The sequence below is a fragment of the Argopecten irradians genome, chromosome 2 (assembly GCF_041381155.1).
Source record: "Argopecten irradians isolate NY chromosome 2, Ai_NY, whole genome shotgun sequence".
NCBI lineage: Eukaryota > Metazoa > Mollusca > Bivalvia > Pectinida > Pectinidae > Argopecten > Argopecten irradians.
In genome coordinates this window covers 37,616,158-37,640,471 of record NC_091135.1, presented here as the reverse complement: position 1 = coordinate 37,640,471, position 24,314 = coordinate 37,616,158, and the positions used below count along the sequence as shown (strand labels likewise).

The 24,314-nt window shown below is 34.3% G+C and overlaps 2 protein-coding genes and 1 long non-coding RNA gene across 3 annotated transcripts in view; 1 reads left to right on the top strand and 2 right to left on the bottom strand.

Moving 5' to 3' along the window:
* Nucleotides 1-2,118, bottom strand: part of LOC138312712 (trichohyalin-like) — a 14,791-nt gene extending 12,673 nt beyond the window's left edge. The window contains 2 exon segments of the mRNA XM_069253493.1: nucleotides 1-1,305; nucleotides 1,739-2,118. The exon segment at nucleotides 1-1,305 is cut by the window's left edge and continues 263 nt beyond it. Coding sequence (XP_069109594.1) covers nucleotides 1-1,305; nucleotides 1,739-2,118 — 1,685 coding nt within the window.
* The window catches only part of LOC138315375 (lysosomal protective protein-like), a 104,080-nt gene that overhangs the window by 47,813 nt on the left and 31,953 nt on the right, over nucleotides 1-24,314 (bottom strand). The gene's annotated exons all lie outside the window — the stretch shown is intronic.
* LOC138315372 (uncharacterized) lies at nucleotides 3,184-4,372 on the top strand. The gene is made up of 3 exons (XR_011207489.1): nucleotides 3,184-3,276; nucleotides 3,563-3,649; nucleotides 4,349-4,372. It is a non-coding gene; the product is annotated as an uncharacterized lncRNA (long non-coding RNA).

The following is a 24,314-nucleotide window of genomic DNA, read 5'->3' as shown; positions in this document are numbered from 1 at the left end:
TCCTTCTCTCTCTGCCCTTCTCTCCTCTCTTCTTCTCTTCTCTCTCTCTCCCCTCCTCTCCTCCTCTCTCTCCTCTCCCTTCTATCTCTCTCCTCTCCCCTCTCTCCTCCTCTCCTCTTCTCTTCCTCCCTCTCTCTCTCTCTCTCCTCTCTCTCCTCTCCTCTCTCCTCTCTTCTTCTCTCCTCTCTCTCTCTCCTCTCTTCCTCTCTTCTTCTCTTCCCTTCCTCTCTCTCCTCTTCTTTCTCTCTCTCTCTTCTCTCTCTCTCCTCTCTCTCCTCTCCCTCTCTTCTTCTCTCTCTCCTTCCTCCTCTCTTCTCCTCTCCCTCCTCTCTCTCTCTCTCTCTTCCCTCTCTGCTCTCCTCTCTTCTCCTCACCTCCTTCCTCCTCTCTCTCCTTCTCCTCTCTTCCTTCTCCTCTTCTCTCTCTCTCTCTCCTTCCTCTTCCTCTCTCCTTCTTCTTCTCTCTCTTCCTCTTCCTCTCTCTCTCTCTCCCTCTCTCTCTCTCCCTCCCTCTCTCCTCTCTCTCTCTCTCTCCTCTCTCTCTCTCTCTTCTTCCTTCTCCTCTCTTCTCTCCTCCTCTCTCTCCTTCTCTCTCCTCTCCTCTCTCCTCTCTCCTCTCTCCTTCTTCTCCTCTCTCCTTCCCTCCCTCTCCTTCCCCTTCCTCTCTTCTCCTCTCCTCTCTCCTCTCCTCCCTCTCCTCCCTCCTTCTCTTTCTCTCCTCTTCTCCCTCCTCCTCTCTCTCTCTCCCTCTCTTCCTCCCTCCTCTCCTTCTCTCTCTCTCCTCCTCCCCTTTCTCCTTCTCCTCTCTCCTCTCTTCTCCCTCCCTTCCTCCTCTCTCCTCTCTCCTCCTCTCCTTCCTCTCTTCCCTCTCTCCTCCTTCTCCCCTCCCTTCTCTCCTCCTCCTACTCTCCCTCCTCTGCCCCCCTCTCTAATCTCCTCTCTCTCCCTCCCCTCTCTCCTCTCCTCTCTCCTCCCTCTTTTCCTCCCCTTTCCTCTCTCTCTTCCTCCTTCTCCTTCTCTCCCTCCTCTCTCTCTCCTCCTCTCACTTCCTCCTCTCTTCTTCTCTCTCTCTCTCTCCCTCTGCTCCTCATTCTCTCCTCTCCTCCTCTCCCTCTCCTCTCTCTCCTCTCCTCCTCTCTCCCCTCCTCTCTCTTCTCTCCTCTCTCTCTGCTCTTTCTTCTCCCCTCTCTCTCCCTCCCCTCTCTCTCCTCCTCCCTCCTCTCTCCTCCCTCCCCTCCCTCTCTTTCTGCCTCCTCTCTCCCCTCCTCTCTCTCCTCTTGCCTTTTGTCTCTCTCCTCCTCTCTCCCTCTATCTTTCCCTCTCTCCCCTCACCCCCTGCATCCTCCCTCTCTCCTCTCCCTTTCTCCCTTCCTTTTCCTCCTACTCTCTCCTCTTACTCTCCCCCCCCTCTCATCTCTCTCCTACCCTTCTCGCTCTCTCCTCTCTCCTCTCCTCTTTCCCCTCTCCTCGCCTCTCCCCTTCATCTCTCTTCCTCATCTCCTCTCTTTCTCCTCTCTTCTCCTCCTCTCTCCTCTTCTCTGCCTCCTCCCTCCTCCTGGCTCTGTCCTCTCTGCTCTCCTCTCTCTCTCTTCCTACTCCTTCTCTTCCTCCTCCTTCTCATTTGTCCCCTCCCTCCTCCTCTTCCCCCTCTCTCCTCCTCTCCTACGCTCTTCCTCCCTAACCTCCCCTCCCACCCTCTCCCCTGTCCTAATCTTCTCTCCTCCTCACGATTCTCCTACTGCCCTCTCCTCTTCCTCCGCTCCTGACTCTTCTCCCTCTCTCCTCGCCTCTTCCTCTCCTCCTTTCCCTTCTCTTCCTTCTCACTCCCTTCTCTCTCCCCCTCCTTTCCTCTCCCTCTTCCTCCGCCCCCTCCGTTCTGCCTCCCTCCCTCGACCCCTTCTCTCTCCCTCCTCCCTGCTCTCTCACTGCCCCTCTTGCTCATCTCCTCTACCTTCTCCCTCTTCCTTCTCTCCTTCTCTTCTTCCTGGCTGCTCTCCTCCCCTCCTACCTGCCCCCTCTTCTGCCATCTCTCCTGCTCTCCTCTGTCTGCCTGCTCCCTCTCTCCCTCTCTCTGCACCTCTGCCTTGAACCTCTGCTTGCTCCATTCTACCTCCCTCATCCACCCTCTCCTCCTGACTCCACTGCCCTGACTGTTTGCCTCCTCTTCCTCCTTGCGCCTCCTGAACAACCTTCTCCTTCCATTACTCCTCCCTGTTCCACTTCTCCCTTATCCTCCTCTGACCTCTGCCCTGAATCTCTGCTCCTCTCCTCCTGAACATTGCTCCCTGTTCCTCACTCTCTGCCCTCTGCTGCTGCTGCCTCCTGCTATGACCTCTGTGCTGTTCCTCCTCACATTCTGAATCATCTGCATGCTGTTCCACCTCCTTCTCCTTCCTCTGGACCTGTGCTGCTGTACTCTCCTTCTGACTTCTGCAGCTGTTCCTCCTCCTCAGACCATTTCTGCTGTTCCTCCTCTCTGACCACTGCTGCTGTTCCTCCTTCTCTGACCATTGCTCTGTTCCTCCCCCTTGACCAATTGCTGCTGTTCCTCCTCCTCTGGCCACTGCTCTGTTCCTCTCCTCTCTGACCACTGCTGCTGTTCCTCCTCTCTGACCATTGCTGCTGTTCCTTCCTCTGACCGCTTGCTTGCTGATTATCCTCCTTGGACCATTGCTGCTGTTCCTCACATCTCCTCCTCTGACCAATGCTACTGTTCCACCTCCTTCTCACTCATCCTGACCTCTGATGCTGTTACCTACTACTCTGACATGATGCTCGTTCCTCCTCTCTGACCTCTGCTGCTGTTCCTCCTCTCTGACCATTGCTGCTGTTCCTCCTCCCTCTGACCTTGCTGCTGTTCTTCTCCTCCTCTTCTCCTCCTCCTAGTCTGACCATTGCTGCTGTTCCTCTCCTCCTCCTCCCTTAGTCTGACCATTGCTGCTGTTCCTCCTCCTCCTCCTCCTCTGACCACTGCTACTGTTCCACCTCCTTCTCCTCCTCTGACCTCTGCTGCTGTTCCTCCTCCTTCTATTGTAGTGGCCACTGTTCCACATCATTAAAAGGCTTATCTTTTTATCTTGCTTTAATCTACAGGACTTCTACATAACCAAAATGTATACTTTATGTTGTGTTTGTATTAATTTAGTTTTTAACGTTAATGTTTTTTGTACTTATCTCTACCCTATTGTGGTTTATTTTCAGTTCTGTTGTTGGTATAGGGTATAAAACTCTGTATAGTTCCATGAGGGAGCAGTATCTCAAAGTCTTGTCACAAAAGGTAAATCATAGTTACTTTATTGATTAATAGCACTGGTATAAACTTTCCTAACCATGTGTTATCTTGTAGTATATAATGATTTCATTTTAAAGTGATAAAGACAAGATAAAAATAAAAAGCAAAACATATTTGATAAGCCTTTAGATTGATATTGTGTTTTACAAACATGATGTCACAGTCAATACCTTCTCCCAAAGGTAGATAACTCTAAATATTCAAATACAGATTTTTTTTTTCAAATAAGTTTCAAGAGGATTTTCTTTTTTTTTTGTTTAACTTTTTTAAGAAACGTGTGATGGTGTACAATGGTGACGTGGATATGGCCTGTAACTTCCTAGGAGATGAGTGGTTCGTTAACAGTCTCGGACAGAAGGTAATCTTATAAATGTGCTGTGTGAATAAACAAATACGATATTCAACCCAATATTGAATAAGCGCCCAGGGCACTTAAAATATTTGAAAAAATCAGAGATGCTTTTTAATAATAGAACCTGGACTAGCCTTTCCATTAATCATTTTGCAAAATAAATAAATCAGTTTTCATATTTTCTGTCTGCATTTTGCAAGTGACTTTAAGGGGAGGGGTGCTTATAGATTCCCCTTGGAGTTTCATATTTGGGTCGAATTACGGTATATACTGTATTGGATAGGGACCTATAACTTCACAGTAGATACTAGAAATCTGAATCAATATGTATTAGCATACAAAGCCACCTGCATTTGGGTAGAAGTGAATGAGTAGTTTAAGTAATGACTTACAACTAGCCTTCTACCCCTGGCAACCATAAGCTGGGACTTTGTGGCAAGCCACAATGATATGCATACAATATTAAACCTATTTATTGGTCCTCAACCATTGGATTCAGTATTAACATTCCATTTTTACAGGTGGACTGGTACTGGTGAATATTTTTTTTCTAGTCACGCCAGTTACTAATAAGTAACTGAAGCTTTTTCTAGGACATAGGAATGATGTGGGAGTAGTAGTCTAATGTGATACCAGTACACCTGTGAGTCAATTAAGTTCCTATAACAATACGTTGTTTATATATCATGGATATTTGTTTAACAGGTTGTGAAGGACAGAAGTATTTGGACATGTTAAAGGACAAGCGTTGGTGTACAGGTTGCAGGTTTTTGTCAAAGTAATGGAAAAACAGTATCAATTAGTTACTTGTCAGGGTAAGTTCTACATGGTAGTTAGCTCCCTTTTCCACTTGTCGTGAGTTCAATGTGATGTAGATCACAAGCGCATTGTCACGTGATTTGTATTCATGTTTTTAAAATGGCAGACAAAACGAAAAAGACAAAACATAAGGATTGAATATATAACTTTTTGTTATTAAAAATATTTATCTATTTATGGCCTGTTTTGTGAGGGTGGGGAGAGCGCACTATTGCCTATAATGTATTTGTCGAGGGATGAGAATAGTGCCCGCAGGCCGAAATATGGGTTTAGTACATTCAACACTCAAGATGGGACTTGTTTTTATGTCCTTCATAAACAGGGAAGACGTCAAAGTGACACGTCGCAATGCCTATCTACATTTTCCCATAACCATATTTATTACGTAAACAAAGTACAAAATATGAATTGTCGCTGGGAAATTCTGTGTTTATATAAAAAACGGGATTCAGCTTCATGAAATAAAATTACAGGCATAGAAATGAATTTGGGGTCAAAATTACTGGAAAGGTCACTATTAAAAATGAGTTATTTTTGCCATATTTTGTTTTTGACAGGAAATCAGCAGTGAAACATATCGCTATAACTTTCAGCAAATGCTCAGAATGTTTTTTTATTACACTTTCTCTTCGATTTATGGAGTGCTGGGCACATGGTGACATACTGACAAATCAGGAGCAGCTTAAATGATGTCTTCATAGCTTCACTTAAAAACACACCCCTGCAGTAAACAGGGCTAAAATATGTCATCAAACCGCTGTAACAGAGATACAGTATTCGACCCAATGAACACCTTCACTGTAGAGCAACACCATAATTTTTTTGCAAGTACTTAATTTTACAATTTGCAGGTATAAATCTTTCTTTGTCACGTTATTTATCGGATAAATATAAACCTGTGACTTTTTTTTGAAACACAATTCATATACACGTATTAAATTAAATATTAATATAATTAAAGCATGACAAAATATTTTCAAGTACTGTGTAAGTGCATTAATTACCTCCCTTAGCTCACATTTCAAGAAGAAATTACTTTGAGTATATAACTCGAAAAACTTTTGTATTGGATGTGATAATTCCTCAAAAGATCGCACTATTGGAATACACAGGGAAGAATAAATAATATACAATTAAACATCAGATACATGTACTTTAACCAAAGAATATGTTAAAGATTTTGTGAAACCAATTGATATTCTCTTGTGTTTTGATATTGAAGTGGTGGTTTTTTCTGTAATTTTTTTTTTGTGATATCATTGAAAACATTACCAAATTGTGACTACTGTACTTGCCATTTTAACAAAGAATCGACCAAGGAATACATAGCGATGTACATTTCTCTTCCACATGTGATATTTCATTTTAAGTTTAATGTTATGTTGTCCTTTTAACATGTTTTCTTTCATTTTCTTGTGTTTTATTTTGAAAAGTCCAGTTTTGATGATCGAGTCGTTTTTGTGTGTTTTTGTTAGAAGGAAATGTACGTTTTATTTCATTTGCATAAACATGCAACTCAGAAATCATAAAATGTATATTTTATATGATTACATTCCACAATTCAAACAAACATCTCAACTAGTTTTCCATTTTAAAATGAAACAGGTTGATTCTATTTTTTACGTCATTGAAGAAATTAGCTATATTTATTTAGGTTCTAAGACAAATTTTCCTTCATGCCGTTACAGTTTTGTGACTACTTAATTCAGCTTTTATACAGCACACACATGAACGATATTGAGTGTATGAACTGTGTTTTGTGTCATCATTGTTATATAAAGAAACATTATGTCTCTGTTTTTTTTTAACTCTATGGTTGGTGTGTCAATAACTGATATGATTTTGACTATATTACATTAAGTCTGTTTGTGCCATTTTTCATTCTCAACACCATAGATCTAAATACAGAATCTGGCTTGCTATACAAATGTAATATATATATTGGTATTAAGACCGCAGAAAGAGAAAGTATCGACTGCAAAAATTTAATCCCCTTCAAATAACAGCAAGTACATTTTGTTATACGTACATTTGTATACAGTATAAAAGCTAATACAATGTATACGGGTACACTATTTAAAAGTACTATTGAAATATACAAGACAAGTGATCTACAAAATTTCTGCATTTGCTTGAAAATATATGTAATTCTATCGCATTTTCCTTAGAATACTTAAAAGTTTTACCTGAAAATAAATATTGGTTCTTGTTTGATATTTCAATATGAACGATATATATGTGATAATAAAATAAAACATGGATTTACATGTACTACATACAACTATCGTTGTTTTTTTTCTTGTTCTAACAATACACTATATACCATAAAACAAACCTATTTTTGTGGTGGCTTATTTTCGCATTTTCAAGCCTAACAACATTTACCATTAATTCTTATTTCGCGATTTAGATTGCAATGGTTTTACTGTATTTATACTCACAAGAATTTCATTGCTTTTGAATTGACCGCACACAAAAAATAATCTACACACGAAAATGTACACTATCATTTGTATGCGAAAAATCAATCACATGCGGGAATTTGTTTGTTTACGGTAAGAACAGATTCTGATAGTCCAGAAATTAATTCTGACATTGAAAAAAATCAAATACGAACATGTACCAATTTCTAAAAATAATATTCAATCGCAGCTATATGGAAGTGCACAGCTCAACCAGCATGCAATATTGTAGCTCAAAAGACTTTTTTGACCGGTAATGTTGTCTTTAGAAAGGACTATAGTAGGCCGGGTACGTATATATTCGTTCTACAGCTCAAACATGCATATCCCATTAGTTTTACTGCTTACATCCATCTATATGAGAATTATCTATACTTAGACTAGTCCGCTAAACCTGCCTATATCATTAGGCTTTTTTATTTATTTTTTTTTTGTATCAGGCAAAAAAAGCCTAATAACTAATATCGGCAGGTTTAGCGGGCTATACTTAGACCTACAATGCAATGTATACAGTTTGCGTAAGTATCATTTGTGAACAAGACCCTTCCTAAACAGTTACCTTTATTTATATTAGTCTCTGTTTATGTAATCATGCATATACGGTACATGTCCCGTTAAAAATATTGAAGGCTTTTCAAACACTACTACAACAGATGCGTTTTGTATACGCAACAGTTTTGCGGAGAACGGAGGCTAGGTTAGTCATGAATTGCTCACTTTATAATTATAATGACATATTATGATAACCTTTGCAACAGTCACGAACTTAAAACATTAAAGCTCACCAGAAATGTTCGCATGTCAGTATGCAATGGCGCAACTTTGGTAAGCTAAAAGAGAGGGCCAATTGAGTTCGCTTCAATATCAAACCAGTCTGGTCCAGGGCATTTTCCTTATAAAAAGGATCGGAGGGGGAGACATACCAACTGTTGCAGAAGATCCAGTGAAGGTCTAAACAACATAAGAGATGGGAAAATTATGATAAAGATACGTACGGTTTGATAAATTAGCAGTGTCGTCAATGGATTCTGTATACTAGTAACTACACATGTAGTCAATGGAAAGGATGATCAGCGGACACATTCGTCAATTACTGAAATAGTTCTTAGTCCGTACATACGATCTTGTAACGATTGAAGGCAAAATGACATAAGGAATAACAATTAAAATATGTGAAATTTTCTAGTTATGATGTTTTTAATCTCGTATAAATGTATGTTGAGGAAAAGTAGATGTAGAACTCCAACGCAGATTCAGTGAATGGTACGATACGTTTATTGGAGTCTTAGGAATCGACCTGTACAGAGATTATTGGCGAGTTAATATAGCAGTACATCAGGATAACATATGTCAATATTTGGGTATGAAAGCCAATACCTGGACCAGATGACCCAACGTAGTTGCTGTATTACATAGGGAAACATGGTTACTCATTAGAACTTACCATGTATCATAATTAATAACATGGCTAGGTAATTAGTAGTTATACAATGACCCTAACAGAAGTTGGTTTCCACTAGACTTTACATGCACGTACATATACTATTGTAAATATGAAACACATGTGTGCTTGACCTACACAGTGTAACATACCCCGTACGTGAAAGATATTTGTGGATAATTATATATTAGTCCAAATTTCAAACTCTAAAATTCTTATCATTTATATGTATTATACTACATTCGTCGCCATGTTATACATTATATCAAATTAGAAATAATTTGATATAATAAATTATAAAATTTCTAAAATTCTTATCATTTATATGCATGTACATTCATACAATGAAAATTTACAGTTAAGTTAAAAATGAAAGTAAGACACTTTCAAATAATTTTCAATATTTTGATTGAAAATAAAATATATATAAAGAAAGTGAAATTATTGATATGAATGTTGCTTGAAAAGAATATATATAAAGCATAATAAGTATAGTATGTAAAACATAGAGTTCCGAATAGATTATTAAAAACACAGTATTCAAAATATAACTTTAAAATGTCCAACGTAGATATAGAAATGTTTATAAATATGCCGTCGTGTGATGAAAAGTTAATGAGTGCTGAAAACGATGTACAACCATCTTGAATCCAACGGTGATTTCTTGCACAATAAGGCTAAGAATTATTTAAGATGAGAGTTCCGTGTAAAAATTGTAGAATATAAGTTAAACTAAGTGTAATGAGTCCTCTCCGGAGATGAAAATATAAAACACGTTTTCCCTGGCATTAGACTGCATCAGATATTTCCAAATCCGTTGAGCACTTCGAAGAGATATGTTGACGTGGAAGGTGTTGTGTTGACTTCATCGGAAAAGGAGATTCATTCAATTTTCCCGGCATTAGACTGCTTCGGGTATTTCCAAATCCGTTGATGATAATTGTGTTGACGTGGAAAGGTGTAGTGTTGACTTCTTTGGATAAGGAGACTTTAGACAAACATTCCGGCATTAGACTGCATCGGCTCCTCCCTATCCGTTGAATATGTAGGTGGTTTTTTTTGTGTGAATGTTTATGTCTTCAAGCACAGAGATATAATTGAAAATTTGCGTGAAATAACACGTCACTATCTCTGACTCTGACATAGCCTGGCATAGTCCTTAAAACAATTTTCACCTGGTGTTTAATCACTTCAGGGGACTATCCAGAAAATATACGTATGTTGAAATAATAGATATTAAGTTTCTTTTGTGGAGATATATATATTAACGGGAACTCCAATGATAGAATGAAGACGGCATACACAAACAAGTCAAATATAAACGAAGACAAAATAAAGTCAGAATTATGATGGGCTACTGATCCACTTCTACCACTGGCGGCGGCATTATAGTTGACAGGCGTGGATACATTAACACTTCCGTCGCATGGGGTCGAGGTCATATTTCGATTGGATTATGGCTGATTCTCAATTCTTTTGCGTATCAAAGGCGACAAGTTTTAAAGATTAGACTTTTCACTCTTTTTTCTTATAAATAATTGTACCAATCACAAATATATTACTAAGAATATCATGGCATCACCAGAAATGTAGAAAAACTATATAGAAAAATGAAAGATAATAAAATAATCGCTCAATAACATTGTACGTATCAATCATTAGTTGTAATTTTCTGTAGATTTGCCTAGGGGATAGTTGGAGATATTTTATTTAATATATCTATAACTATCAAGCTGTTGTTATTTAGAGTTTGTGGGAAAAAAACCAAAGGGATATATATTATAATATAGTAAGCAGCCAACAAATGCATAACAAACTAACACGAGCTTGTGGTGTTATATGTATTAACTGCTGTTAATTTTTGTACAATATAAAACTTACTAATACTAGGAGTTTTACTATATAAACTATGTGTAAATATCATCCACCTAAAGGAGTTTTACTATATAAACTATATGTAAATATCATCCACCTAAAGGCGTTTTACTATATAAACTATATGAAATATCATCCAGCTAAAGGAGTTTTTTCAATATAAACTATGTGTAAATATCATCCACCTAAAGGCGTTTACCTGTAAATATCATCCAGCTTTTTATTATATAAACTATGTGTAAATATCATCCATCTAAAGGCGTTTCCCTATATCTTCTTTATTTGAATATCATCCAGCTAAAGGCGTTTTAATTACATATATAATCTATTATCCAGTCAAAGGAGTTTTACTATATAAACTATATGTAAATATCATCCAAGGGATTTATCATATAAGGAGTTTTAGTTATACTAACTATAAAAATATATGTAAATATTTACTATATAAATAGTGTAAATATCATCCTGCTAAGGGAGTTTTTCTACATAACTAAAGGTGTTTCCTAAAACTCCATATGTAAATATATGTAATATCATCACCTAAAGGAGTTTTACTATATAAACTAAAGGAGTATGTAAATATTATTATCCACCTAAGGAATTGTAATATTAACTAAAGGAGTTTTATATAAACTATATAAACTATGTGTAAATATCATCCAACTTAAGGCGTTTTACTTAAATAAACTATATGAAATATCATCCAGCTAAAGTATATATCTTCTATACCTGTAAATATATAAAGGAGTTTTACATATAAACCAGGAGTTTTACTATATAAACTATGTGTAAATATCATCCAACTTAAGGGCGTTTACCTATAACTATAAACTATAAAATGTGTAAATATCAATCCTCCTAAAGGCGTTTTACTATATAAACTATATGTAAATATCATCCTGCTAAGGGAGTTTTACTATATAAACTATGTGTAAATATCATCCACCTAAAGGCGTTTCCTTGTAAATATCATCCAGCTAAAGGAGTTTTTCAATATAAACTATATGTAAATATCATCCACCTAAAGGTGTTTCCCTATATATCTTCTATATGTAAATATCATCCACCTAAAGGAGTTTTACTATATAAACTATATGTAAATATCATCTATCTAAAGGAGATTTACTATATAAACTATATGTAAATATTATCCACCTAAAGGAGTTTTACTATATAAACTATATGTAAATATCATCCACCTAAAGGAGTTTTACTATATAAACTATATGTAAATATTATCCACCTAAAGGAGTTTTACTATATAAACTATATGTAAATATCATCCACCTAAAGGAGTTTTACTATATAAACTATCCTTGTAAATATCATCCAGCTAAAGGAGTTTTTCAATATAAACTATATGTAAATATCATCCACCTAAAGGTGTTTCCCTATATATCTTCTATATGTAAATATCATCCACCTAAAGGAGTTTTACTATATAAACTATATGTAAATATCATCCATCTAAAGGAGTTTTACTATATAAACTATATGTAAATATTATCCACCTAAAGGAGTTTTACTATATAAACTATATGTAAATATCATCCACCTAAAGGAGTTTTACTATATAAACTATATGTAAATATCATCCACCTAAAGGAGTTTTACTATATAAACTATATGTAAATATCATCCACCTAAAGGAGTTTTACTATATAATAAACTATATGTAAATATTATCATCCACTAAAGGAGTTTTTACTATATAAACTATATGTAAATATTATCCACCTAAAGGAGATTTACTATATAAACTATATGTAAATATTTATCCACCTAAAGGAGTTTTACTATATAAACTATATGTAAATATCATCCACCTAAAGGAGTTTTACTATATAAACTATATGTAAAATATTATCCACCTAAAGGAGTTTTACTATATAAACTATATATAAATATCATCCACCTAAAGGCGTTTCCTTGTAAATATCATCCACCTAAAGGAGTTTTTCTATATAAACTATATGTAAATATCATCCACCTAAAGGAGTTTCCTATATAAAACTATATGTAAATATCATCCACCTAAAGGAGTTTTACTATATAAACTATATGTAAATATCATCTATCTAAAGGAGATTTACTATATAAACTATATGTAAATATTATCCACCTAAAGGAGTTTTGCTATATAAACTATATGTAAATATCATCCACCTAAAGGAGTTTTACTATATAAACTATATGTAAATATCATCCACCTAAAGGAGTTTTACTATATAAACTATATGTAAATATCATCCACCTAAAGGAGTTTTACTATATAAACTATATGTAAATATCATCCACCTAAAGGAGTTTTACTATATAAACTATATGTAAATATCATCCACCTAAAGGCGTTTACTTATAAACTATATGTAAATATCATCCACCTAAAGGAGTTTTACTATATAAACTATATGTAAATATCATCCACCTAAAGGAGTTTTACTATATAAACTATATGTAAATATTATCCACCTAAAGGAGTTTTACTATATAAACTATATATAAATATCATCCACCTAAAGGAGTTTTACTATATAAACTATATGTAAATATCATCCACCTAAAGGAGTTTTACTATATAAACTATATGTAAATATTATATCCACCTAAAGGAGTTTTACTATATAAAAATATATATAAATATCATCCACCTAAAGGAGTTTTACTATATAAAAACTATGTGTAAATATCATCCAGCTAAAGGAGTTGATTATTAGGGATTTCCATTCAGGATGGAAATCCCTATTGTTATTGTTCTGTTTTTTTCTTATTTGTCTTATTATTTCCACGAAACCTTCTTAACACTTTTTCTTATGCAGTCTCGTAAATACATTCTATACCGTTGGTTTCAGTAACTAGTAAGTAACTTAAATCATGGTCAAAAGGACGCAATTCGAGATGATCTAGTCGACCGGTCGCGATCGTTATTTTCATGAGCCAATATTTCTGCCATTTTGTATGATATGACATTGAAACTCAAAATTGTTATAGACATCGTTCCGTAGTATATGCCTACATGAATGTGCGACAAATGGCCATTAAACACCAAATTGTAAATTCGCTGAGATCCCGTGAAAATCATTCAAAGGCACGGACGAACATGTGTGAAGCTCTATATGCAGCCGTAACAAGACATATTTATGTAGTATATTAGTTCTTGTCTTCACGCTTTATGTATGTTAAGATGAGAGCTTTTGTGAAAAATGTGTAAAATGACCGACAAACTTGTCGATTTAGCTACCTACTGGGTCTAGACAGTGCCCATAATTGTGGCTTAGTTGATGTTGTCTATTAAAGGTTTCTAAGTTTAAAAATATTATTTAAATTGCACTTTAATGGAAGTGATGCAATAAAATCATCTGAATGGATCACTACCTGTCGTGTCTCTGGGCTTTCAAACTTTCAACTTTATTACTAGTCTCTTTACAAAATACATTGTGTAGAGAAACATATTTACAACATTCAACAAACGCAACATAGATGAAAGACAAATTATATAACTTTATGTTTCTGAAACATACATGTGCATTGAACGGATCACTGCCTAAGATGGCATATTGAAATATACTTTATCTTTAGATTCAATCTCAATATTTTGTGTGATTCATGTATATGTATATGTTATGTTTGTTTTATATGTGATCATGAACGCGTTACACTGCGCGTCCAAGTGGCGGCCAGATCTAACAACATTCATAGAACGATGTATATGTTAATATTATGAAAACGTGAAAGCACATCTGTATTCAATTTTTTGTCCTTTTGCAGTCTCGTAAATGCATTCTACTATAGTATATCTGTGGTTTCATTAACTAGTAAGTGAGTTAAATCATGGTCAAAAGGACGCAATTCGAGATGATCTCGCCGACCGGTCGCAATCGTATTAACTTTGATGATTTTTTTGAACTTTGTCTGTTAAAGGATAAAATCAACTGAATGGATCACTACCTGTCGTGTCTCTGGACTTTCAAACTTCAAACTTTATTATTAGTCAATTTTCAAAAAAAAACTGTGTACAGAAACATATTTACAACATTCAACAAATGCAACATAGATAGAGGACAAATTACAATGTACATGTATATAACTTTTTGTGAATCATACATGTGCATTGAACGGATCACTGCCTAAGATGGGGTAATAAGATATACTATATCTTTAAATGAAACCTCAACATTTTGTGTGATTTATGTGAAATGAAGCAGCCACTTTTGTACAAACAAGTTCTGAATATATTTTATATGTGGTTATTAAACACGTAACACTGCGCGTCTCGGTAGCGGCTAGATCTAACAGCATTCAAACAACGATGTACATGTATATGTTAATATCATGAACATTTTTGTCCTTATGCAATTCTATACCTTTGGTTTCAGTAACTAGTAAGTAAGTTAAATGATGGTCAAAAAGACGCAACTCGAGATGATCTTGGCAATTGAATTGTCAATTTCATGAGCCAATATCTCTGCCACTTTGTATGATATGACATTGAAACAAAAAATGTTCTAAACATCGTTCCATAGTATATACCTACATGCATGTGCAAAAAAATGACCATCATACGCCAAATTGTAAATGCGCTGAGATCCCGTGAAAATCATGAAGCTTTATAGGCATTCGTTACAACACAGCATTTATGCACCATTAGTTCTTGTCTTTATGCTTTATGTATGTTTAGATGAGAGTATACGTGAAAAGGTCACTTTATAATTATTGATACCATTGTAAAAATGTAAAATAAAATAGCAGACCACAACTAAGCTTCATGGTCGGACCGTGTGTATTTATTCTTCTGCACTGAAGTGGAAAATATCATCACTTGTAGGCAGTAAATATACCGCAAAAATAAATTTTGAACACTTATTTGACTTTGTAAAATTAAACTCTTTGCATTGTAAATATTGCAATTCTCAAAATGTTGGTAACTATTGGTGGTGAATAACATATTAAAAGCTCTTCTTGTTTCATGAGTATGAAACTTACGACACATATAACTTGAACTATGTTGTGCTCTTGGGGCAAGATTTGACCATTGTGACCTTGAATTCATGTCAACGTAATTCGATTGTAAGCGTATACATTTATACCATACATGAGCTCAGCTGATGTTTCAAAGGAATTGTGTTAATGTAAAATGATATTTCAGCATATAATTCAACATTTTACTACCGTGACCTTCAAGAGTGATTTACGTCATACAATAAAAACTCATTTTGACATGCGGCAATCGGTCTTTGATGTAAAGATGTTCTACAACAATTGTACTGATGTAGCATATGTGACTTGTATGACCTTGACTATAATTTTAATTTTAATCTTAATTCATGCAGGCACACATGTATGCCATAGGTGTTTGAAATATGAAATCTGTATAATCGAGTTTGATGACGTAACAGAGTCACAAAGTTTTGGCGTAAAACTGTTGAAGATATCTGTCCATGCTATGTCTATGCAAAATTCAAGCATTCAAGCATGTATGTTAAGTATTAAAGGCGCTGAAATCTTGTGCATTTTTGGCGGGAAAATGGCAAAATCGCAGTTTTCGAAGGTCTATATCTCCGCCATTTTGGTTCCGATGAACTTGAAACTTTTCATTATATATTTCTGAGAGCATGCCCTTTCAAATCTATCTTTCAAAACTTTTCTGTGGCAATTTTCGCTTTTGGCATTTGTTTGACCCCGTAGCGAGCTCTTGACCTTGACATAATCTCTGATAACATGTGATGAACAAAAATCGCGCTTTGTCACGATCTACCTTAATGTCAAAACGGGGACAACGTACAGCGTACGGTTATGAAGTAAGGAACGTTTAAAATTTGGTCGAAAAAAAGTAGTTTTTTTACGTCTGTGGCCTTGACCTTGAACATTTTTTTGTGAAAAATCGAACGTACGTTTCAAGATCTAATGTACCTACATAATGTGTCAAAAGTTGAGCGTCGTACTGTGTGTCGTTCGTGAGACATCCTGCTAACAAGATTTGTGGAAATAAGAAAAAAAAGGAATAATAACTCGATTTGATCTCGATCAAAACACTGGATTTCCACCTATGTAATGATATAAGTAATGTTAGCGAACAGACGATTGCTTTAGAACATAAAAATCATGACACTATATCAATGTCTACATTTACAAAAAATCAACACCCTTCACTAAATGATAAAGGCCCCTACGAGCTCACTAAGTACGGAAAAAAATAAGGAAATGGGACAAATTGCCATATTTGGAGAGCTATTATTTCCGCCATTTTGCTATATAGCCCCTTTAAAATCCATACATTTGAAGACAAAAGTTCATACAACATAGGTATGAAAAATCAACACTGTACATACAGGTTTAAAGGCGCTGAAATCGCCTGCCGCAAAGACCAATATAAACTAAATTCCGATTTTTGATGTCCTTGATCTCCGCCATTTTGAATGATATGACATTGAAATTGGTCATTTTATGTGTATGAGAGCATGCTCTCTCACATCCAATTCAAAACATTTCTCCTGGAAATTTCATAAATTACGGTAAAATTTAGGTTAAAAAATGAACGAAACGCCATATTTGCAAGGCTATATTTCCGTCATTTTTAAAGCTTTGTCTTTTGAAATTGAAACCCTTTACAGAATATATGCGAAGGTCTTCTTTTACAAAAATTCAAAAATAAATATATGAATTTCGATTTTTTGATGTCCAATATCTCCGCATTTTGAATAAATATGGCCTTGAAATTGGTCATTTTATGTGCTTTAAGAGCATGTTTCTTTCATGTGCGCTCTTCAAAACATTTCTATGGTAAGTTCATTTTTGACTTTTGTTTGACCTCATTTGACCCTCTAGCGAACTCTAGACCTAGACATAATCTCTGATAAACATGTAGTAAGAAAAAAACGTTTCAACATCGCAATCAACCTAAATAATGAAACGCACAACCTGAACAGCGTACGGTTATGAAGTTATGAACGCTTAAAGTTTGTTCGAAAAAAATAGTTTTTTACGTCTGTGACCTTGACCTTGAACATTTTTGTAAAAAATCGAACGTACATTTCAAGATTCATAACGTGTCCGAAGTTTAGCGTCGTACCTTATTCCGTTCGTGAGATATCCTGCTAACAAGATTTGTGGAAATAAGAAAAAAAAAAAAGAATAACTAGATTTGATCGCGATCAAAACACGGGATTTCCACCTATGTAATGATATAAGTAATGTTAGAGTTTATGACGGAAATATAGCTCTCCAAATATGGCAATTTGTCCCATTTCCTTATTTTTTTCCGTACTTAGTGAGCTCGTAGGGCCTTTATCATTTAGTGAAGGGTGTTGATTTTTTGTAAATGTAGACATTGACATAGTGTCATGATTTTTATGTTCTAAAGCAATCGTCTGTTCGCTAACATTACTTATATCATTACATAGGTGGAAATCCAGTGTTTTGATCGAGATCAAATCGAGTTATTATTCCTTTTTTTTCTTATTTCCACAAATCTTGTTAGCAGGATGTCTCACGAACGACACACAGTACGACGCTCAACTTTTGACACATTATGTAGGTACATTAGATCTTGAAACGTACGTTCGATTTTTCACAAAAAAATGTTCAAGGTCAAGGCCACAGACGTAAAAAAACTACTTTTTTTCGACCAAATTTTAAACGTTCCTTACTTCATAACCGTACGCTGTACGTTGTCCCCGTTTTGGCATTAAGGTAGATCGTGACAAAGCGCGATTTTTGTTCATCACATGTTATCAGAGATTATGTCAAGGTCAAGAGCTCGCTACGGGGTCAAAACAAATGCCAAAAAGCGAAAATTGCCACAGAAAAGTTTTGAAAGATAGATTTGAAAGGGCATGCTCTCAGAAATATATAATGAAAAGTTTCAAGTTCATCGGAACCAAAATGGCGGAGATATAGACCTTGGAAAACTGCGATTTTGCCATTTTCCCGCCAAAAATGCACAAGATTTCAGCGCCTTTAATACTTAACATACATGCTTGAATGCTTGAATTTTGCATAGACATAGCATGGACAGATATCTTCAACAGTTTTACGCCAAAACTTTGTGACTCTGTTACGTCATCAAACTCGATTATACAGATTTCATATTTCAAACACCTATGGCATACATGTGTGCCTGCATGAATTAAGATTAAAATTAAAATTATAGTCAAGGTCATACAAGTCACATATGCTACATCAGTACAATTGTTGTAGAACATCTTTACATCAAAGACCGATTGCCGCATGTCAAAATGAGTTTTTATTGTATGACGTAAATCACTCTTGAAGGTCACGGTAGTAAAATGTTGAATTATATGCTGAAATATCATTTTACATTAACACAATTCCTTTGAAACATCAGCTGAGCTCATGTATGGTATAAATGTATACGCTTACAATCGAATTACGTTGACATGAATTCAAGGTCACAATGGTCAAATCTTGCCCCAAGAGCACAACATAGTTCAAGTTATATGTGTCGTAAGTTTCATACTCATGAAACAAGAAGAGCTTTTAATATGTTATTCACCACCAATAGTTACCAACATTTTGAGAATTGCAATATTTACAATGCAAAGAGTTTAATTTTACAAAGTCAAATAAGTGTTCAAAATTTATTTTTGCGGTATATTTACTGCCTACAAGTGATGATATTTTCCACTTCAGTGCAGAAGAATAAATACACACGGTCCGACCATGAAGCTTAGTTGTGGTCTGCTATTTTATTTTACATTTTTACAATGGTATCAATAATTAATAAAAGTGACCTTTTCACGTATACTCTCATCTAAACATACATAAAGCATAAAGACAAGAACTAATGGTGCATAAATGCTGTTTTGTATCGAATGCCTATAAAGCTTCAGGATTTTCACGGGATCTCAGCGCATTTACAATTTGGCGTATGATGGTCATTTTTTGCACATGCATGTAGGTATATACTATGGAACGATGTTTTAGAACATTTTTTGTTTCAATGTCATATCATACAAAGTGGCAGAGATATTGCTCATGAAATTGACAATTCAATTGCCAAAGATCATCTCGAGTTGCGTCTTTTTGACCATCATTTAACTTACTTACTAGTTACTGAAACCAAAGGTATAGAATTGCATAAGGACAAAAATGTTCATGATATTAACATATACATGTACATCGTTGTTTGAATGCTGTTAGATCTAGCCGCTACCGAGACGCGCAGTGTTACGTGTTAATAACCACATATAAAATATATTCAGAACTTGTTTATACAAAAGTGGCGGCTTCATTTCACATAAATCACACAAAATGTTGAGGTTTCATTTAAAGATATAGTATATCTTATTACCCCATCTTAGGCAGTGATCCGTTCAATGCACATGTATGATTCACAAAAAGTTATATACATGTACATTGTAATTTGTCCTCTATCTATGTTGCATTTGTTGAATGTTGTAAATATGTTTCTGTACACAGTTTTTTTTTTGAAAATTGACTAATAATAAAGTTTGAAGTTTGAAAGTCCAGAGACACGACAGGTAGTGATCCATTCAGTTGATTTTATCCTTTAACAGACAAAGTTCAAAAAAATCATCAAAGTTAAATACGATTGCGACCGGTCGGCGAGATCATCTCGAATTGCGTCCTTTTGACCATGATTTAACTCACTTACTAGTTAATGAAACCACAGATATACTATAGTAGAATGCATTTACGAGACTGCAAAAGGACAAAAAATTGAATACAGATGTGCTTTCACGTTTTCATAATATTAACATATACATCGTTCTATGAATGTTGTTAGATCTGGCCGCCACTTGGACGCGCAGTGTAACGCGTTCATGATCACATATAAAACAAACATAACATATACATATACATGAATCACACAAAATATTGAGATTGAATCTAAAGATAAAGTATATTTCAATATGCCATCTTAGGCAGTGATCCGTTCAATGCACATGTATGTTTCAGAAACATAAAGTTATATAATTTGTCTTTCATCTATGTTGCGTTTGTTGAATGTTGTAAATATGTTTCTCTACACAATGTATTTTGTAAAGAGACTAGTAATAAAGTTGAAAGTTTGAAAGCCCAGAGACACGACAGGTAGTGATCCATTCAGATGATTTTATTGCATCAGTTCCATTAAAGTGCAATTTAAATAATATTTTTAAACTTAGAAACCTTTAATAGACAACATCAACTAAGCCACAATTATGGGCACTGTCTAGACCCAGTAGGTAGCTAAATCGACAAGTTTGTCGGTCATTTTACACATTTTTCACAAAAGCTCTCATCTTAACATACATAAAGCGTGAAGACAAGAACTAATATACTACATAAATATGTCTTGTTACGGCTGCATATAGAGCTTCACACATGTTCGTCCGTGCCTTTGAATGATTTTCACGGGATCTCAGCGAATTTACAATTTGGTGTTTAATGGCCATTTGTCGCACATTCATGTAGGCATATACTATGGAACGATGTCTATAACAATTTTGAGTTTCAATGTCATATCATACAAAATGGCAGAAATATTGGCTCATGAAAATAACGATCGCGACCGGTCGACTAGATCATCTCGAATTGCGTCCTTTTGACCATGATTTAAGTTACTTACTAGTTACTGAAACCAACGGTATAGAATGTATTTACGAGACTGCATAAGAAAAAGTGTTAAGAAGGTTTGCGTGGAAATAATAAGACAAATAAGAAAAAACAGAACAATAACAATAGGGATTTCCATCCTGAATGGAAATCCCTAATAATCAACTCCTTTAGCTGGATGATATTTACACATAGTTTTTATATAGTAAAAACTCCTTTAGGTGGATGTTATATAGTTAAAACTATATGTTTATATAGTAAAACTCCTTTAGGTGGATAATATTTACATATAGTTTATATAGTAAAACTCCTTTAGGTGGATGATATTTACATATAGTTTATATAGTAAAACTCCTTTAGGTGGATGATATTTAATGTTTATATATAGTTTTATATAGTAAAAAACTCCTTTAGGTGGATAATATTTACATATAGTTTATATAGTAAAACTCCCTTTAGGTGGATGATATTTACATATAGTTTATATATAGAAAACTCCTTATATAAAACTCCTTTAGGTGGATGATATTTTACATATAGTTTATATATCCTTTAGTGGATAATATTTACATCCTTTAGGTGGATGATATTTACATATAGTTTATATAGTAAAACTCCTTTAGGTGGATGATATTTACATATAGTTTATATAGTAAAACTCCTTTAGGTGGATAATATTTACATATAGTTTATATAGTAAAAATCCTTTAGGTGGATGATATTTACATATAGTTTATATAGTAAAACTCCTTTAGGTGGATAATATTTACATATAGTTTATATAGTAAAACTCCTTTAGGTGGATGATATTTTACATATAGTTTATATAGTAAAACTCCTTTAGGTGGATGATATTTACATATAGGTTTATATAGTAAAACTCCTTTAGGTGGATGATATTTACATATAGTTTATATAGTAAAACTCCTTTGTATATATATTTAAGGAAAACTCCTTTAGGTGGATGATATTTACATATAGTTTATATAGTAAAACTCCTTTAGGTGGATGATATTTACATATAGTTTATATAGTAAAACTCCTTTAGGTGGATGATATTTACATATAGTTTATATAGTAAAACTCCTTTAGGTGGATGATATTTACATACATATAGTTTTATATAGTAAAACTCCTTTAGGTGGATGATATTTACATATAGTTTATATAGTAAAACTCCTTTAGGTGGATAATATTTACATATAGTTCTTAGGTGATATAGTAATAGTAAAACTCCTTTAGGTGATGATATTTATATTTACATATAGTTTATATAGTAAAACTCCTTTAGGTGGATGAATATTTACATATAGTTTATATAGTAAAACTCCTTTAGGTGGATGATATTTACATACATAGTTTTATATAGTAAAACTCCTTTAGGTGGATGATATTTACAAGGAAACGCCTTTAGGTGGATGATATTTACATATAGTTTATATAGTAAAACTCCTTTAGGTGGATGATATTTACATATAGTTTATATAGTAAAACTCCTTTAGGTGGATGATATTTACATATAGTTTATATAGTAAAACTCCTTTAGGTGGATGATATTTACATATATTTAACATAGTTTATATAGTAAACTCCTTTAGGGTGGATGATTATTTACATATAGTTTATATAGTAAAACTCCTTTAGGTGGATGATATTTACATATAGTTTATATAGTAAAACTCCTTTAGGTGGATGATATTTTTACATATAGTTTATATAGAAAACTCCTTTAGCTGGATGATATTTACATATAGTTTATATAGGTAAACTCCTTTAGGTGGATGATATTTACATATAGTTTATATAGTAAAACTCCCTTAGGTGGATGATATTTACATATAGTTTATATAGTAAAACTCCTTTAGGTGGATGATATTTTACAGTAAAATCCTAGTTTTTTATATAGTTTATAAAACTCCTTAGGTGGATGATATTTACAATAGTTGTAATACGCCTTTTAGTTGGATGATATTTACATATAGTTTATATAGTAAAACTCCTTTAGCAGGATGATATTTACATATAGTTTATATAGTAAAACTCCTTAGGAGGATGATATTTACATATAGTTTATAATAGTAAAACGCCTTTAGGTGGATGATATTTACACATATAGTTTTATATAGTAAAAACTCCTTTGCTGATGATATTTACAGGTAAACCCTTAGTTGGATGATATTTACACATAGTTTATATAGTAAAACTCCTTTAGGTGGATGATATTATTTACAATAGTTTATATAGTAAAACTCCTTTAGCTGGATGATATTTACATATAGTTTATATAGTAAAACTCCTTTAGCATGATATTTACATATAGTATATATAGTATAAACTCCCTTAGCAGGATGATATTTACATTAGTTTATATAGTAAAACTCCTTTGCTGGATGATAATTACATATCGTTTATATAGTAAAACGCCTTTAATGATATTCAAATAAAGAAGATATAGGGAAACGCCTTTAGATGGATGATATTTACACATAGTTTATATAATAAAACTCCTTTAGCTGGATGATATTTACAGGTAAACGCCTTTAGGTGGATGATATTTACACATAGTTTATATTGAAAAAACTCCTTTAGCTGGATGATATTTCATATAGTTTTATATAGTAAAACGCCTTTAGGTGGATGATATTTACATATAGTTTATATAGTAAAACTCCTTTAGGTGGATGATATTTACACATAGTTTATATAGTAAAACTCCTAGTATTAGTAAGTTTTATATTGTACAAAAATTAACAGCAGTTAATACATATAACACCACAAGCTCATGATAGTTTTTTTATGCATTTGTTGGATGCTTACTACATTATAATATATATCCCTTTGGTTTTTTCCCCACAAACTCTAAATAACAACAGCTTGATAGTTATAGATATATTAAATAAAATATCTCCAACTATCCCTAGGCAAATCTACAGAAAATTACAACTAATGATTGATACGTACAATGTTATTGAGCGATTATTTTATTATCTTTCATTTTTCTATATAGTTTTTCTACATTTCTGGTGATGCCATGATATTCTTAGTAATATATTTGTGATTGGTACAATTATTTATAAGAAAAAGAGTGAAAAGTCTAATCTTTAAAACTTGTCGCCTTTGATACGCAAAAGAATTGAGAATCAGCCATAATCCAATCGAAATATGACCTCGACCCCATGCGACGGAAGTGTTAATGTATCCACGCCTGTCAACTATAATGCCGCCGCCAGTGGTAGAAGTGGATCAGTAGCCCATCATAATTCTGACTTTATTTTGTCTTCGTTTATATTTGACTTGTTTGTGTATGCCGTCTTCATTCTATCATTGGAGTTCCCGTTAATATATATATCTCCACAAAAGAAACTTAATATCTATTATTTCAACATACGTATATTTTCTGGATAGTCCCCTGAAGTGATTAAACACCAGGTGAAAATTGTTTTACGGACTATGCCAGGCTATGTCAGAGTCAGAGATAGTGACGTGTTATTTCACG